This window comes from Monomorium pharaonis, chromosome 5 (genome assembly GCF_013373865.1).
Source record: "Monomorium pharaonis isolate MP-MQ-018 chromosome 5, ASM1337386v2, whole genome shotgun sequence".
Lineage (NCBI taxonomy): Eukaryota > Metazoa > Arthropoda > Insecta > Hymenoptera > Formicidae > Monomorium > Monomorium pharaonis.
The window spans coordinates 26,961,768-26,979,480 of NC_050471.1; the positions used below are offsets into that span (position 1 = coordinate 26,961,768).

At 38.3% G+C, this 17,713-nt stretch overlaps 2 protein-coding genes across 3 annotated transcripts in view; both read right to left on the reverse strand.

Moving 5' to 3' along the window:
• Positions 1–2,519, reverse strand: part of LOC105836348 — a 45,561-nt gene extending 43,042 nt beyond the window's left edge. Inside the window, exon 1 of the mRNA XM_012680317.3 lies at positions 2,190–2,519. The gene's annotated coding sequence lies outside the window, so the exon portion shown is untranslated. The remainder of the gene's footprint in view (positions 1–2,189) is intronic.
• A 429-nt stretch (positions 2,520–2,948) lies between these two features.
• LOC105838731 (class E basic helix-loop-helix protein 22) lies at positions 2,949–9,778 on the reverse strand. 2 transcript variants are annotated; one of them, XM_012684501.3, is made up of 5 exons: positions 9,334–9,778; positions 8,603–8,800; positions 7,769–8,004; positions 6,907–7,130; positions 2,949–6,792 (listed from the first exon to the last, which is right to left on the reverse strand). In XM_012684501.3, exons 2-5 carry the CDS (start codon positions 8,738–8,740, stop codon positions 6,569–6,571), a joined length of 822 nt encoding a protein of 273 aa, XP_012539955.1. In that variant the 5' UTR covers positions 8,741–8,800; positions 9,334–9,778; the 3' UTR covers positions 2,949–6,568. The 2 variants fall into 2 exon arrangements, with proteins under 2 accessions (XP_012539955.1, XP_012539946.1); XM_012684492.3 differs by having other exon boundaries at positions 9,171–9,778.
• Positions 9,779–17,713: the final 7,935 nt, after the last annotated feature.

Consider the following 17,713-nt stretch of genomic DNA (forward strand, 5'->3'; position numbering starts at 1 on the left):
ATTAAAGTTAAAAATGACTCTATCTAATCGCTTAATTATTATCATCAAACTTTTTTTACAATATTCAGGAGTAAGTTCATACTATCTTTATAATATTTATTGATGAAAAAGAGCTTCGATTTCACAAATTTCACAAACAATATTGATCGAGAATTATTCGGATGCTCGGAGTATTATTTTGTAGAGGCGAAACAGATGTACAAAACTGTACAAGTTACAGACGAGGGGACTATTTGAGTCCCGGTGCCGGGACCGAAGAATACAAGACGGAACTACAGTGGCAACCTCTTTCGTGTCGAGAGGCAAAACCTGACTTTCTCACTCGCTGCAGAAAATATCACTTTCAACGCTTCTACTTGCAATAGTAAACGTCGACGCAAATAATTCGCTTGTTTCATAATTTAAGGTCGTTCGATATACGAGAAAGAAACGCAGAGAAATCAATCAGATAAAGTATAGAAGAGCAATACTTCCGAAGTTCGAAATGGAGGAAGAAGTCGCTATCGTTAAATTAGTTGTCAATTTATCATTATATATGAAATATTATTTGAGCACTAAAGTCCGGTATAATCTTTAGCCTTTCCTCGATTTAATTGCGTTATACGCTTCACGTTCTTATTCGTATTTATTATTTTTATGTTAATTCTTCAATTCCGCGCGTAATGATAATAAAATAATAATAATAATGCGAGACACAATAACGCAATTTTCTTTTTTAACGAGAGCTCCCCGCTGAATTTACGTCTCCCGCGTACGTAAAATACACGAGTCCATGAAACTCAAGGATACGGAAGGACGAAAACGTTCTTAGCATATCGCGTCGTCGTATCGCCCGTCACCATCCTTTTCCCTTTCCTTTCGTTTTCCCCGGTTGCTTATAGTTTACTTTCTAATTGCAGGTAATAGTACGTGCTGCACTGTGTTCTGCCCCGTACTCTCATTCTGGCGCCCGCGCAACAAGGCGCTTGACCCATTGTGCTCAATATTGCTGACTAGACGCGAGATCTGTCACCAGATAGATTTTCCGTCTATTTAACCAACATAGTCGCGGCTACGCGTGACGGAACAGGACGAAGGGAATCAGCTGTCCGGACGAAGTCGCGTGATGAAAAATAGAAGCGTTTAATACCTTTACCGATTGGGGAATCTTTCACAGTGCTCCTTTGGTGTTGAACAAAGAGGAAATTTCCACTCGCAACAAGTGGGAGCGCAAACTTTCGACTCGCAATGGATATTCGGTATATGTTGCGGTAAAAAATCTCCTCGCGATTTAATTGTCGCGCGTTTACATTAAAAAGGATATCCTGATCCGGATGCGCGGAAAAGTGATGCGCGCTATCAGTTCGGCTGACGTGTATTCACTTATATCCATATATTTACGTACTGGCCTTGCGTGCCCAAGTTTATCTCGACTGTCAAGACACTTTTCGCGTGTCTACACGTTATTTACCAATCTGAATTCAGCACACTGAAAATAAAACCCGCGGCGCCAAGCTGACGCTGCGCGGGCGCTTTCCCGCCTCCAAAATCGTCGCGATGACGAAAGAGAGAGAGAGAGAGAGAGAGAGCTTTTTCCCTGCTCCGAAAGTTGTTTAATAATCGCTAGATAGTCGAGACCCACTCGCGCACCACGCGCTGTTAAGAGGCGCGAGATAACGCGCGACGTATATTTAACTTATTCGACGACTGATGTTGCAAGCTCTCTTTTATCCCCCGCGCGTGGTCTTTCCTTTTTTTCTCCCCCCCCCCCCTCTGACGCTTATCTTACCGAACAATCGCTCGGAGCTCTGTTACCAACCGAGTGGTCTATCCTGCGCCCGCACCTGCGGGGACCCTCGGCCGCTTTCGCGAGGTTGGCGCGACGCGTGAGCCTTGGCCACTTTATGTTGCAAATAACAGTATCTATCTGGACGGTTAACATCGTATCTTTAACAACATCTCTTTCTTTCTCTTTTGCTTCTCTGCCTTTCTCTCTTTCTCTTCTCTACTTCTCCCACCTCATCAAAATCCGTTCCTCCCCCCCCCCTCCTCTCTCTCTCTCTCTTGCTCTTTCACCGTCAGCAACTACTACGCCATCGTGGGGTTCCGGCTGCGAATGAGTCCTCCCTGAGATTCGGATCCCTCGGGATAAAAGCGACCGAGTCGCGCGAGGTCAGGAAAAGCGAGGGTTGGGGGGGGAGAAAACTCACCGGTTCGCCGACGAACGTCACATCTCCGCGCTGCTGAGGACGTCGCTGCTGGCTGGCGCCTTCGTCCCGGTCGTCGTCGTGGTCGCGATGATCGTCGTCGTCGTGCTGGCGGTTTTCACCTCCCCACCTCGTCTCGGCGATTACTCCGGAGTAATCGGACTTGGACTGGTGCGCGGGACCTCCCTCGTCCTCCGGAGCGATATCACTACGCCGAGGCGAACAAAGCCATCTTGAAGAGGGCACGCACGCACACGCAACCTGCCTCCGGACGCGGCGATCAGGTCCTCTTGCCAGGACGGAAGGCGGCTGAATGAGAACACGATGCACAATGAAAGAGTACGCCACGATGGCGCCACGGGACGATTGCCGCCTCCGCCATTATTCCCGTCGCCATGGGCGTATCCGTGGGTGCATTTTTTGGGGGGGGGGTTCAGCTTTTCTCTCCCCCTTACGGGATTTTTTTATTTATTTGTTTGTTTTTAGACTGAGGAAAGAGTTATTAACTTTATTAAATTTTTCAACTCTTGATTAAACTATTTTATATATAGTTCCAATATTTATACGTTTAACCTAAATACATATGAATACTTAAAGCGAAGAAATTTAATCAAGAAATTTAATTGAAAAGTTTAGTTAATTTTTTTAGTGCAATTAAAAAAAATACAATTTTACTTTTGAGTAAAAGTCTTAATTGTTGCCTTATGAAATATTAAAAATGTGTTAAATTGTTTTGGAAGAAAAAAAATCATCACAAAACTCTTTCATTTGTAAATTTTATTGAACAATATTCTTTGCTCATTCATTATTCCGTTTCTTTTTATTTAATCTTGAAGTTTAATATTATATTTTTAATAATACTTGGTAATATGTTTCATACGGGAGGCCTATCTAAGTTCAAAATTAGGAACGAAAAGTCTATTTGATTCTGAACTCTAAAATATACAAAGTAAACAATTTATTAACGTTAAAAATAGAAGCCCTCTGAAACGAGAATCTTAGATACGGTCATGACCGCCGCCATCGCTTTATTGCCATCACCGTTGCCGTTGCTACGGTTTGGTTCTTCAATATTGGTTACCGACGGCGAGAGGAGTGTGATAAAGTTTGATGAACCCTTTATGGACTTTCACCAAAACACCCCAATACCGACGTCGACGAAATGCGCTTGAAGGAATTCAAATGGATGAAATGGATACTTTTGAAACGATGATGACGGGGATTGGATGGCCGAGTAACCTTAAAAAGAAGCTTCCACTTGCAATCGGCGGGCGGCGCCAACTTCAAAGGCGGCAACTTTGAAGTTGAAAGTAAATTGGATTTTTTCAGAGGACTTTGTTCTTTGAAGAGCGGCGAAAATGAAGTATGACGTATAATTTATGAAAAAAAGTTCGCAAAGTTGTCGTTATTAAAAATTTTTGTTACTAACATTTTGAAACACGAATCTTCCATAAAATGTGTAAAAAAATGTTGTTTAAAATAATCCAAACAACAACTTTGGAAAAGAAGAAGCAATGGAAATGGATGAGCAAAAGCAAGATCTTTGTTTAAAATGACAATCGAAGAAATTGTACTATACAGAAGCTGTTTGCACTTAGAAACCTGTGCCTGATATATTTTGTGACTCAATGTAATCTCATTATAGTCACATCGTAATCAAAAGGTTATGTAATGTGCGTTTACATCAAAGTTCCGGGCAAGTTACTTTCAGTTCATTAAATTGGATCCCTAAAAAGGGAGACTTGACCTATAAAGACCTATAAAATATTCTTTACCAAATGTTAAGCAAAATTATTTGCCCTAAATAATTTTAGATCAAATTTGAAATATAGGTCTAAATACAGATGATAAACGTAGAGCTTTTCTTAGAAATTACTCAAAATTATGAGACAACATGGTATTTCAAAGAATAATTACTTATATCTTAACTCTATAATATTTAGGATAAATAATTAAAATAAAATATATAAAGATATTTAGAATAAATTTATAAGAAACAGACCGGTTTTTGTCAAGAGTGGCAAGTACAAACGATATGCTCTTTTGCAGTTTTTATCGTTTGCTGAATCTGATTTTCATTCTTTATTTTAACCAAACCATTTTATATTATAAAATAGTTTGGTTAAATTTGCTTAAAAATGTAATACAATTCTTCAAAATACTATGTTGTGTTCCACGACTACTACTACAATATCGAGAATATTCTCTATACAATGTAATACATTATTATAATAAAAATTAGAAATTTGATAGAGAGAAAATGAAGCGAAAAATGTAACATAACGTTAAATATTGATTATAGTGAATTTAAGTGTTATAGAATGTAAAATTTCGATAATTATGTAATTTAATATGCGTATTGGACATCGAGATGCGATTTCCTTAAATAGATTTTATTCGAGAGCACTAAACAATTATTATCATCTACATTCTACAACAGGTATATTTTTGTCTTATATTTGTTAAGACGCTGTTTCGTCCTCGCTTTCTCCTTCGGCGAAAGAGGGTGTCACAAAAAAAGAAAAGAAAAGAAAACCGCACGATATCTCGTACATGCAAATAGCACAATAAATAATTTCTTTTTCCACAATCCCATGCTTTTCTATCGCTTCTCACATCGCACTCTCTCACTCGTACGCTTCTCGGACAAGCGGACAAATCCTTATTGGCACATTGTATATTCTTAGTATAGAATCTTAATAGATCTTAGTAGATTCTTAAGTATAGAAATAAGTCGTAAGTCGATGCCTTGTTTAAATTATTAAATATATATATGTATATATATGTATATATATATACTGTATATGTGTATATGAATATTCAATATCTTTATATGTTGTATATATACGACTAGAACTCCTCGACATACGTATCACATACTAATATTGACTATCGTGTTTCAGGACAAGACTCAGGAGCACTTCGCGTCCCGAGTCTTGGCGGCATTCTCATCCTTCCGTTTAATTAAAAAATCGAAAATACTCAGAAATCAAAGTCTTTCAATTTTTTTTCAAATTTTTTCTCGGAGAAATTTAATACTAGCATTTATTTGATTAATTAGTTAGTGTTTGAGTGTTATGTTGAATTAAAAGCACCAACAACAGTGCTTCTAATATTAAAAATGAGCATTTAATTAATCAAAATAAATACTGTCGGTATTAAGTTTCTCTAAGAATTTTTCCTGTAAACTCTTTATCTTTGTAAATCTCAGTCCTCTTTGCTGCCTCGACATTTTTCAAGTTGACAAGCAATTCTGCGATCAAATTCAGGGAGCAGAATTTTCTTTCAGAAGAAAAACTGTGCTTTTTCTGACAAAAAAAGTGTATTCGATAAATTGATAAGGAATTATTGAGCTCTTGGAATGCCATTTTTTTCGAGAATTGATTCGTTGGATGAAAAAGAATGCCACCGTCGTCTTATTGCTGCATTATTGACTGTAGATCGTGACAGTGTTAACCGCTTAATCACTAGTACTTTCGCAATACTTTCGCAATATTTCCGTCTTTCGGGCGGAATCCTTCCAGGCTTGCTCTCGACTTCGAGATGAGCTTAATTAATTAATTCACTGGAGGGAATTGGTGCTACTTGAAATCGCCGTATTTTTTTTTTAATTTATCTTTGATTAGAGACCCTCAAGTGATCGTACAAACGATCGCAAGATATGGATTGACTGCCGCCATTAGAAGAATGGTTTGTATTGTTTTTATTTAATATAATAAGAAATATGTAAATATTTTAGCACGCCTTGAATTTTCTAATAAATTAAATATAATAATTATACTAATTAAAAAAACATTTACATTGTGTAGAACAACAAAAATCATTCTAATGTCAATATAATAACAGTGCATTTGAAACACTTCCGGCATTCCACTAATGACGGCGTTGTCTGACTTCTTAACTTTGATTATTTGTGACATCTTTTTTCTGTCGGTTTATTTCAATCTTATTTTTTGTACGGAAGAAACAAAATTGTACAATCCGTCCTTCCGATTTTTGATATATTAGAATAAATAAGGTACTTAATATTTAAAAGAAAAATCCATTTTTGTTTTTCTTTTTCTCCCTTTCCCAAAGAATTAATTAGCACTTCATAATACTCTAGTAATTAATACTTTCGTGGCCTGCAAAGGCGTTTCCATTCCTTAAAATTATTTCTTCATATCTCCACCTCTAAAAATCTCGCGACGTTATCTTATGTTAATTATCTCAATAATCAATCCTCACTTTTTTTTTGTTTCTAAAACTTAAAATCCTACTTCTCGCTGTTCGAGTTTAATTCCGCGGCTTGCGTGCGATCGATCCGGAGATCTTTCATGGGAAAAAAAAAGACAAAGAAGAGATGAAGTCGCGCAGAAAAACAAAAGATAAAAATCGATCCCCTAATTCGATTCTCCGCTGGCGACTGTGCCGTCGGTCGGCGGGCCGGTCACGATCTGAGGCTCGTTCGCAGGTAGCCCCTGCATCTCCTGCACCCCCTGGAACAGCTTGCCGGGGAATCCCTGCAGGAGGTCGTAGGAGACCGGCGTGGGCGGCAGGGCGGTGGTGTGCGCGTGCGGCGATTGCAGGACGGCGATCACCCTCCGGAGCTCCTCCAAGGCGTTTCCTGCGCGGACGCAAAGTGTTTTTCATCGGTCGACCAATTAAAGTTCAATTTTCAAGTTTCAATTTAATGGGGATCGTTGCGTCGTGAGGCAGTTGCATCGAAGACCGTCGTTACCTTGCATGAGGATGTAGTTCTTCGCCAGCAGGAGGGTGGCGATCTTGGACAGCTTTCTCACGGAGGGACTGTGAGCGTAAGGGATGACGGAGCGTAGCTCGTCCAGGGCGTCGTTCAAGTCGTGCATCCTCCTGCGCTCCCGCGCGTTAATGTTCAGTCTCACGCTCTTCCCCTGACGAGTCGTCTTCGACTTCGGCGGGCAGTTCAGTCGCGAGCCCGTGGGCCTACAAAGCATTACAGGATTACATTTGTGTTGATATTATTAATTAGGTATACGTTTAATTAATAAATAATTCCGCAATGTCTTTTAGGAATGTGTGTTTCAATAAATATATGTTATACTTAAAATAACTTTTTTAAATAGAAGAGAAAGTGGTATTATGATCACTTGTGTGTATCATTTTCATTATTAAATGACGAATTCTAAGAATTAGATACTTATTATCAAATGGAATAAATATTCTATAATTTAAAGTAAATCTAGAATCTATTGAAATCAGATGAATACAAGTTTTTAATTTAAAATATTAATTATTAATAAACATTTGTTAAAATTTAAATAATTGACCATAATAACCATATTCTCCTCTATTTATTTAACAAAATATGTTCTTAAAGATTATATTAATCAATTATTTAATTATTTTAGAGAAAGGTAAAGAAAGAGAGAGAAAATTTATATCTCCCTTATGTTTATATATTTTCAAATTTATATGTAAAATTTTCAAAGAACTTTGTTATTTTATTTTTTATAAGCTCCCCTCTTATCTTTTTATTCTTATTACTCAATTTTATTGGCAACTCTCCATGATCTTAATTAGATTAAAATGGATTAAAAATGGATTTTGGATTTGAAATGTACCTCTCATCCGGTCGATTTTCGTCGGATAAGGCGCTCGATGAAGCATGGGGTTGCGGTTGTTGCTGAAAGTAGAAGCCACCGAGACCCACGGTACCCAACGGAGTTCTTCGTCCTGGTGCACTCTGAGTGTGCTCCGACGAGTACGCCGCCGGAGGACCCGAGACGCCCGGGTGCGAAGCCCCTGGTGTTGAGTATACGGATTCGAGGGCTGCCGCGGATTGTGGAGGCAGTGGATGCTAAAAAAAACATTCCTTCATTACAATTCTGAATAAGAAATATATCAATATTTACCAGATTATTACATATTTCTTGTATAATAATATAAATAATAAATAAATATGCATATTTATATAAATGTATAATATAAATTTATATATTTAAACGAAAAAAAGTATTTAATTATTAATTCAATTTTATCATTTTTGTAACTTAAAAAAAAAATAAACATTTATATTCTCAAATATATAGCTTTAAATTTTTGAAATTAAACTTTTATTTTATTCCAATCTATTGTGTTTTATTTTGTTTCCTGCAACGTATCCAGTAAACATCGATTAACAATAACGTAGCAGTATTATAATTATAAAACCTACTCAATAATTAATAACTGTTACGTTTAACGTGTATTGTATTATCTTTATATTGTTGAACGGGATATTATAACATTATGTTATATTATTGTTAATTTGTGTTTATTTAATTACTTATTTTATTGTGTTTATAAAACATTTTTATTTTATTTTCCTTATTACTCATCTTCAAGTATTTTTAAAAATTGTCGATTGTATATAATATTCAATTTGGAACGTGTTCTTCACGTTCTGCGTTACTTACGGCATTGCGATGTTCCCAGGCCCAGGTAGGATGTGACGCGGTGCGTTGCCAGGATCCTTGCTGCAGATGCGCCTCCGGCAGGCCCTCTCTGCGATCATCGTCCTCCGTCGAGCTGCTCTCACCGTCGTAAGATCTCATTTCTCGCGACAACGCTTTCTCGGTTCAGCCAGCAAATTCTTTGCTCCTTACCCTCAGTCCCTACAATCACAAATTTTAATTTTACATTCTTTCCATATCAAGAGTATCTCATTCAAATTCACCTTATTAGTGACAAACACACGTGTATCTTAAAATTTTTTGTATTTGTTTTTAAACAAATTTTACATTTAATTTTAATCAATATTTCACTCATTATTTAATATTATTCTTTGTTTTTAACTATTCTTCTTTTTATACTTTCCACGGATAATTCGTTCGATCTCGTTGAAATTCATTTTTTAACGCAGTTTATTCGACTTTCAAGCTTTTCGATAATAATTCCCTAAATTTATTTTATTACAACATTTCTTTCTCAAGTTTTTGCGTTAAGAAGAATCCGCATTTAATTTTATTACTGCGACAGTTTTACCTTATGATGACTCCGAATTTCATTTCCCCGTGTTCTCAAGTGAATCAGAATCTTCATTTTCATCATCGCGTTTCTCTGCTAACGGGCACCGCCGCCATTCGCAGACGGGGCAGGAGGCGTCATCGGTCGTTCTAATGCAATCAATAGCAAGCGGGACACTTACCAACGACGATTTTCTTTTTCCACCCCCTCCGCTCCCCCGCGCGCGCGGTCACCCGGCGGGGTGCAGAATCCGGCGATCAGCAAAGTATCTCGCGCACCAGCGCGCAGCACCGTGTCATCCCTCCGTCCGTGCTTGCTCCGTAACGTTTTCTCAGCAATCGGGTTTCAAGGATCAAGATTCTTGATCCTGCGCGTACTCTGCGGCCTCTTCTATTGTCCCTTCTATTGTCGAAATCACCCGACTCGGCCAGTCACTGCCATTTTAATCGGCTGTGTCTCTCGGTGAAGAAAAAAAAAAACCGTGAATCCTTCGGAGATCTCTCCTGGCCGGGACCTCCGTATCGCGCCGAGGATCCTCGAGATCGATTCTCGAGTTTCTTGTTTTCACGACGATGATCTCCGACAGAGAAACCACGGTTGACGAAATTTTCGCCCCCGGAACGTGGCACGTCCCAGGCGTCGGGGGCACGTACGCGTCTCTCGCCCGTTGTTTGGCGGATCCTGCGCAGGAGGGGTGTGCAACCCCCGAATTAATTCGGCCACCGTGTGCCAGAGGGTGCGCCCGTTACGACCGGAGGATGCTGCGCTGGACCATCGACTGGCGTACCCTGGCGGATCGGAGCGGAGATTTACCCCCGGGTGCGTCTTGTTACCAACGGGAAAGGAGAATCGTGTTCGGGAGAAGCAAGAGAAGTCGCTAGTTGCCGGAAATATGTTTTACGTAAGAACGCCATTTTTTAAAAACATTTTCAATGAGAATTATTGAAATGTACATAAGAATTTCTTATTCGCTAAGAAAGTAGAAATAATTTAGGAGAAATTAAAGGGTTGTAGAGAAAAGTGGTTTGAGAACCAACAATTACAAGTGAAAGTAGATTATCAAATAAAATTGTTATCGAGGAAAAATTTACTTCAGATTTGCCATGATGTATCGTTTGGCAATAATAACACTGTCATATAAAAAATAATGTCTTTTGAATACCCAAACAGGACTAGTCACTTCTTATAATTTTTTAAATATTGAATACGAATCCGCTGTCATATTGTTCCATAATGTCACAATTTTGTGCAATTTGTAATTTTATAAATTTGCAAAAAGTTTACAAGAAAGGGCAATTTTTTAATATTTTGTTATATTAAAACTACAATATGTGGTAGTATCATGAAACATCTTTATACATGAAACTTTTTTAAATAATCCGGACATTTTTAAAGATTTGACATTCGTCATATTGAATTTGTTAAATTTAGCATCGGATTTATATACAGTAATCTAAAAACAGTTTAAATGAATATAATTGAAAGTTATTTGGCAAATTGTCAATAATCAGCTTTTCCGCAATTTATCCCATATTTAATCATGAATATTTTGTTAATCATAATCGAAATCAAAAATTCTTTTGAACTAAAAATTCTAGCAATACACTTTGATTGAATTTTGACTGCAGCAAAACTTTTCTTTATTGTGGTTTTAAAAACACAAAATACGTAATTAATTAATTTAATTACAAATTTCTCAAAATTGTGGCGTGATGGAGAAATTTGGACAACGGTTTCGTGTTCAGAATTCAAAAAAAATATAGGAAGTGACTAATCTTGTTTGGCTATTTCTGTTTTGTGCAACTGTGTAATCAAGAAATAATTTTGATGAAGCAATTTCAATTAAATGTTTAGTTAACATAAACATATATTTAATTAAAGTTTAGTAATTATTGATAGCAATTAAACAGTTACCAAATATTTCGTGATTATTAACTGAATATTTAATTGAAATTATTCAACCAAGAATTTCCTTGCATTATTGTTAGGTATGATTATTATTACTGAACTATTCTTTTAGTGCACATAATTTAACAACGAAATTATTTATTTGGTACTATTTGCATTGAATATTATATTTTAGTAGTCCATATGTTTTATTTGCCGGGCAACGGATCTCGATAAATAAGTATCTTGTGTGTCTATAAACTACATTCTAATTAAATTATTATTACAATAATCGATTTTACTAAATTCAGCATGTGTTACGGTACTGAAATATTTAATACTATTATTACATTTTATACGTCAATGTACTACACAGAATTACCGTGTTTTATGTTTCCTTCAAAAATCCACGTTAATTATTACATTAAACATGCGAGATTCTTCCTCGATAGATTTGTTCATCACAAAGAAATTAACGTCGATTCCCCGTGATTTTACCATAAATTTCTTCTTCTCTTCCCTTCACCCTCTTCCCCGTTACATCCGATATACCGTGTGTCGCATTTACAGCTTGCCGGCATACATCGTAGTTGAATACGATTAACGGATACGCGTTAGCGCTCGCGGAAAAACATCGCGATCGTCGCCGGGGATGCCGAGACAATTCGGCGACAAGCAGCTTCACCCCCCAACCCTCTCAAGCGTTTCGTCCACGCTGCACGAACGCGAACGAACGGGTGACCCCGGTTAGTTTTACTTTCCCGTGGACTGTGTGCGTGTGCGTGTGTGCGTATGGGTGCGCGGGTGTGTTTGCGTGCGTGTGTTTGCGTACGTTTACCGTAAACACAACGCGACATAATAATATTCCGCGCTGTGCTGCCAGGCGCGCGCGACCCACACTGAGACCGTCGTAACTTCGACATCGCATAAATTAATCGAAGGGGTTAAACAGGGTTGTTGTTTGCGCGCGTATACTTTATTTTGCGGCCGGACGGGAAGGGGAGAATAATTAATACCGGCGCTCGAGTGTTTGCAGATGACTAGCGGATGTGCCTCTTACGCGCGGAATATTATATATTTCCGGAAACGCGCCCAAAATATAAATTCCCGCATACGTTTGCACTAAACCACTTCTCTTGTTATAATAACGTAATTAAATTATTATTTCTATTGCATTAGCCGTCTACGGGGAACATTACGGAAAGGTATAGCGACATTGAAGAAATATTCTATTGCAAGATTGCAACATTGTATAAAACATTACAAAACGTTGCTGCAGATAATACTGCAACATTGCTGTGGAATATCTGTTTTTTGAAATATTGCAGCAATATTACAAATATTTTCAAAATACCATACGTACTACGCACATTTTGGCACGTATATTTCAGAAATATTATACGTCTCTAAATTCAATTTAATACGAAAGAATAAAATTTTACTGTCAAAATAAATCTCATTTACTTCCGTCGTAAAACTTAATTTTGGAGATTTATTATTTTAAAAAATTATTTTATTAAAATGTAAGTGAAGAATCTCATGATGCTGCAAATTTTTTATTTTAGCTTGTGTGGTTTTTTAATTAAGAAAAGTAGAATTCCGCCACATGTCCGGATGGTGAATGTATATTGCTTACGGGTGAAGGCATAAGGCATTATTTAAATAAAACGAAGGCATAGAACATTACTTTTCACAATACTTTTAAAACGTGTTGTAACATTGTTGAAGTAATGTTACAAAGAAAAAGATTTTTACAATGTTTTTTGCATAATGTTCCTGTAAACTTATGTACTGTCCTGAGTAATATTTTTATTATGCACGAATATTTCAAAATATAGATTAATAATATTTAAAAATTCATCAAGAATATTTTGAGGCTTGAGAGATGTGCAAATGCTCATGATGTAAGTCTCGTATGAAATATTATGTATATTCAAATATAAATGTACTAAATTACAGATTTCTCTCATATTATTTCTTGAAAAAAAACCTATCCAAGAATATATTTATATTGTAAACAAGTTCAAAGTGTGCTGAAATACGTAGAAATGACCCAGGTAACTGAGTCTTTCCATTACATTTTTAGTTCGAATAAGCTTTAATAAACATTTAATCGCAAGATGGACTTTACAGAAATAAACGGTAAAAGAAATATTAAATGCAGAAACACTGAAAGAAACACAACGACTAACTCCGTCTTGTTTCAAAAATAATCGCAAATAGCTTTATAATATTTAGATTTCTTTCGTAAACAATTTGAGAATGAAAGAGTTAAATCATTGAAGCATGCGTCGATATATGTGCTTCGCTCGCTCGCAAGATACGTGTAAAATCTTTCTGGGTCGTACGGTAACCATAGCACCTGAAGATTTATCGTTTCCTTTGCGCGGAGAAATATTCTCAAGATCTTGAAAATAATCGCGGACGCGTTTCCTTGTATTGCGCAGAATTAATTATCCCGGCATATCTAAATTCATTATCGGGGCAGCATAAAGTACAAAGTAAAGTAATTAATTCATTAAGTACAAAGTACTCTTATTGTTTAAAAAATGTTTTTTGGTCAAAAGTTACAATATTACTTAATTATTATTTGACGCTTTCAATACCACTTTCTATAAATTTTCTAGAAAATATTTATTATCTATTACAGTTTCATATATTTTTTACATGATTTAACAATTCAGACATATTGTCTCGAATTTAGAATTTTAAGAATTATAAATATTTAATTAAAATATTTAATTATTACGAAGTTAGATTACCTGACTTTATTAACATATTGAAGTTATATATGTACCTTCATAAAATTTTCAGGCAGCGTTCGGAGAAATAATCTCAAATTGATTAAATATCGCTATTATATTATTTTCTACAATACCCAAGCAGAATCTCAAATACGTTATTGTATTAAAATTATTTATTAACGTTTATATTTCTCCCGTGGAAACTCCGAGTAACTCTAGAAATTTAGCCTGATACATTTAAACATTATTGTCTCATTACTTTTGACATTATTATGAAAAGCCGAACATGTCCCAGTTATCTTCTACCATTAATTTTACATTGTCCCGCGGTCTGTCCCATAAATCTCGAGCAGGTCGGAAAGACTCGCTGTGAAAGGATTAAACGCGACCGCCATCACATCCCGATAACGTTATCAGGAAACAGGCCCTGTCTCAATTATTTCCGAAAGGAAAGACGCGCGTCAACAAGCGACAATTGAGGGCCGATCGAAGGAGACCACGGGGGAGGAAGTGGGAAGGAAAGAAAGAATCTCGCATGTATGTACGCGTACACGCGTGCATCAGGCATATCTATCGGACGTACCGTTTGATACGACGTATAGATCGCGAGGCCGGCGATGGAGAAGGACAGATAGACCGACAAAGAAAGAGATAGATTGATAGAGTGAAAGAGAGCGATGGAGAGGGGGAGAGAGAGAGAAAGAAAGAGAGAGAGAGAGAGAGAAAGTGAGTGGTAGTTGGCGTTCGGGGGTGGTTTTCGGGCCGACGGGCGGCCGGACTCCTGAGGGATGAGGGACGACGAGGGTTGCCAAGGCAACCCTCCGTGCCAGCCAGCCTCGGCTTACTTTAGCCCGCTCGCTCTCTCGCGATCAATACAGCATCCCCCGACGAGCTCCCGGACCAAACGCAACCCCCTTCGTCCCCTCTGCCCCTCTCTGTGCGCGCGCGCGCGCGCGCCCCCTCCCTTCTCTTCTTCTCTCCCCGAGCCTCCGCTCCGCGCCTTCTTCTCCTTACGTACCTCATCTCCACGTGCGCATTACCGTCGACCGTCACAAACCAACCCTCCCTCCGGCCTCCCTCGCGTCCCCCTCGCCTCGCCCCGTCATCTCGCGATTCTCCGTTTATCTTCGAGTGTGTTTTCCTCCGTTGCTCTCTATCCTTTCTTTTTCCTTCCGACTACCCCTTCCCTCGCTCCCTTCCCCCGATAAATTTATCTCGAAAATCTCGCTTTATGCAACTTTGCGTGCACTTGAAAGGCTCTTGAATTTGTTTATTTACGAATTATCGCTCGTTCGGCGTTCGTGACGAGCAATTCGGGAGTCCGGCTGTGACGGCGGGTAAACAAAACTACGGCCAACAAATTTCAGCCACTCGACGGAGGGGTTAAAAAAATACGATATTGAAATATGTTTTTGAACAACACAACGAGGGGCGGGAGGGCGGGAGTATGAAGCACTGATATAAACAAAATATGTTTGGGCAACGTGCGCGGAAATGAAAATTACGCGAGAAATGATATAAACGTTGTATTTTTCGTTTGCTTTATCAATAAATGATTATCGAATTTTTCGTCTGGCGTAAATTCGGTGAAAATCAGGGCCGTGTGAAATCGCGCGTTCCCGACGTGGAAAATCCGCGATCGCGCGAACTCGAATTCGTAGCGGTGCTTTCGGCCATTGCATGCAGAGCTCTTCAACCCTATCGTCAAAATTAACCCTCCCAATAAAAGATCGCTTATCGAGTGACAGAGAGAGAGAGAGAGAGAGAAAGAGAGAAAGTTAAATAATTAATCCACCGATTCGATTAACGTAAGCCCGCGCGATATTCTCGCGTGATCCCCGCTGAAGGATCTAGGGCGCAATTAATTTTAATCAGACCGCGTCGCGACTTTTACTTAGGGAAGGGAGAAAGAGAGAGAGAGAGAGAGAGAAAGAGACAGACCAGGCGAATGTAAATAAAATTTCGACTTCTCTCTCTCTCTCTCTCTTTCTTTCTCTTTCTCCTTCTTTTGACGTAGCTCTTTCTCTCTCCCTCCCGTTGCTTTGCATTTTAATTGCATTTTGGTATGCGACCCGTTTTGCATGTTAAAGCCGACCGCGAGCCCACTTATTGCGAGGGGTACGGGCGCGCCGCAGGGGTGAGAGAGAGAGAGAGAGAGGGAGAAGGAGAAGGGGGCGCAACGGGCGGCTCGTTACGTGCCGTTGATGCACAGGGGCGTCGTTGTCGTCGTCGTCGTCGTCGTCGTCGTCATCGTCGCCGCTGCCGCGGCCCGAATTTGGTCCACGGATCATCTCGCGAGCGAGCGAGCGAGCGACGCGCGGCGGCTGCCTGCCTGCCTGCCTGCGTCCGCTATCGACAGTTTTCCCAATCGTATCCGTTCCGGAGAATATTCCCCCGTCCGGATCTCCCGCTCTCTCCCTTTCCCCTCCCTTTCCCTTCCTTTCCCTTCCGTCCCTTTTCAGCCCTCGCCCTCGCTGCCTCGACGCTGGGTGTCGCCGTGAACTCATGCCGCGATGCAACTCATGTGCGCTCACATCATGTGCACGCCGCGATGCAAAAATCATTACTGACGATGCGATTAAGTGTCCTGCAAGTAGGCTCGGATCTGCGTAGTTTCGGATCCTCTGTGATTATTTCGAAAGATGAGAGTAGCACAAATACTAGAACAAATACGTTTGAATTTCTTGTATTTTATTAAAAACTTTATTTTTATAATTTCAACAATTACATTTTCAGAGCTCGAGAACTACTTGTCAAAGAATCGATTCTGTGCGAAAGAAGTTACTTATAATTAGAGGAAAATTACCAATATTGGCACGGTCTCCCCTTGTTTCTCTTGAAACTAAATCGTGCACAGTATTTATACTGATAAAAATATGATCTACCTAGATAATTAAATTAATAAAAATTTACATGCATTTTTTTCTATGTCGAATTAATTAAAACCAAATCTAATCTAAACTGACTTTTAAATATAATTATATTACATATTGTGTCTTGCGAAATAACATAAGATATTAGTACAATCGACAAAAAATGTTTTACATCAAAGTAAAAGACTACTTACTAGACATTGTTATTTACATTAACTTGTAAATAATTTTGTACAAATGGCTCATTAAAAGAAGGAAAAGGAAGATATAGCCTACTATGCCAGTTTTGGAATCCAATTTCTCAGGTATTCATTTCTAGTTACGTTGCAAGAACGCACTTTGCATTTATTTTTTCAAAGTTTTATTTTTAATTTTTGTTTAAAGAATACTTTAAAAATCACATATGCCGGTATTGATCATCTTTCTCTGTATTTGAAATCCTCGTAGCAACTTATTCTAAAATTCGAAAGTAACTAGTAGGTATCGATTACTCTGCAATTATTGTGAATATTATGCGAATTTCAGAAAATAAAACGGGCATTGCATTTATTTCATATTTTTAAATATGAAATAATATATTTTTAAATATATATTGAACTTGATCTTATCATTACGTCACGGTGTGCACGTAGGAGGTCTTATATTCTCGTAAGCAAAAATTATTCTGAAAATATTCCTTATTTTTACGACCTCCTTAACTGAGGGGAATAAATGAAACGAGCTGAATGAGAGCGAGCTAATTAAAATAGTTAGAATTAAATTAAATTGCCCTCGATGTCTCCCGCTGCAAAAATAAAAATGCGACTATATAAAAATGTGCTCACCGGAGAAAGCTAGGAAACAATAAAGGCGAGCGAAGACTGATTGATCCCAAAGTGAATTATTCTCGAGAGCGATGTATCCTTTCTTCTGCGCCTGAGGACGCAAAAATAGCGCGTCATACGACGTAATAAACATAAATCAGGCAATAATGCCGCTTATATACTTCAGCGACATGATTTTTCTCGCTGCGCGAGAATAAGGATCGTCCGTCCCGCCCTCGTCCCTTTTCCACTTT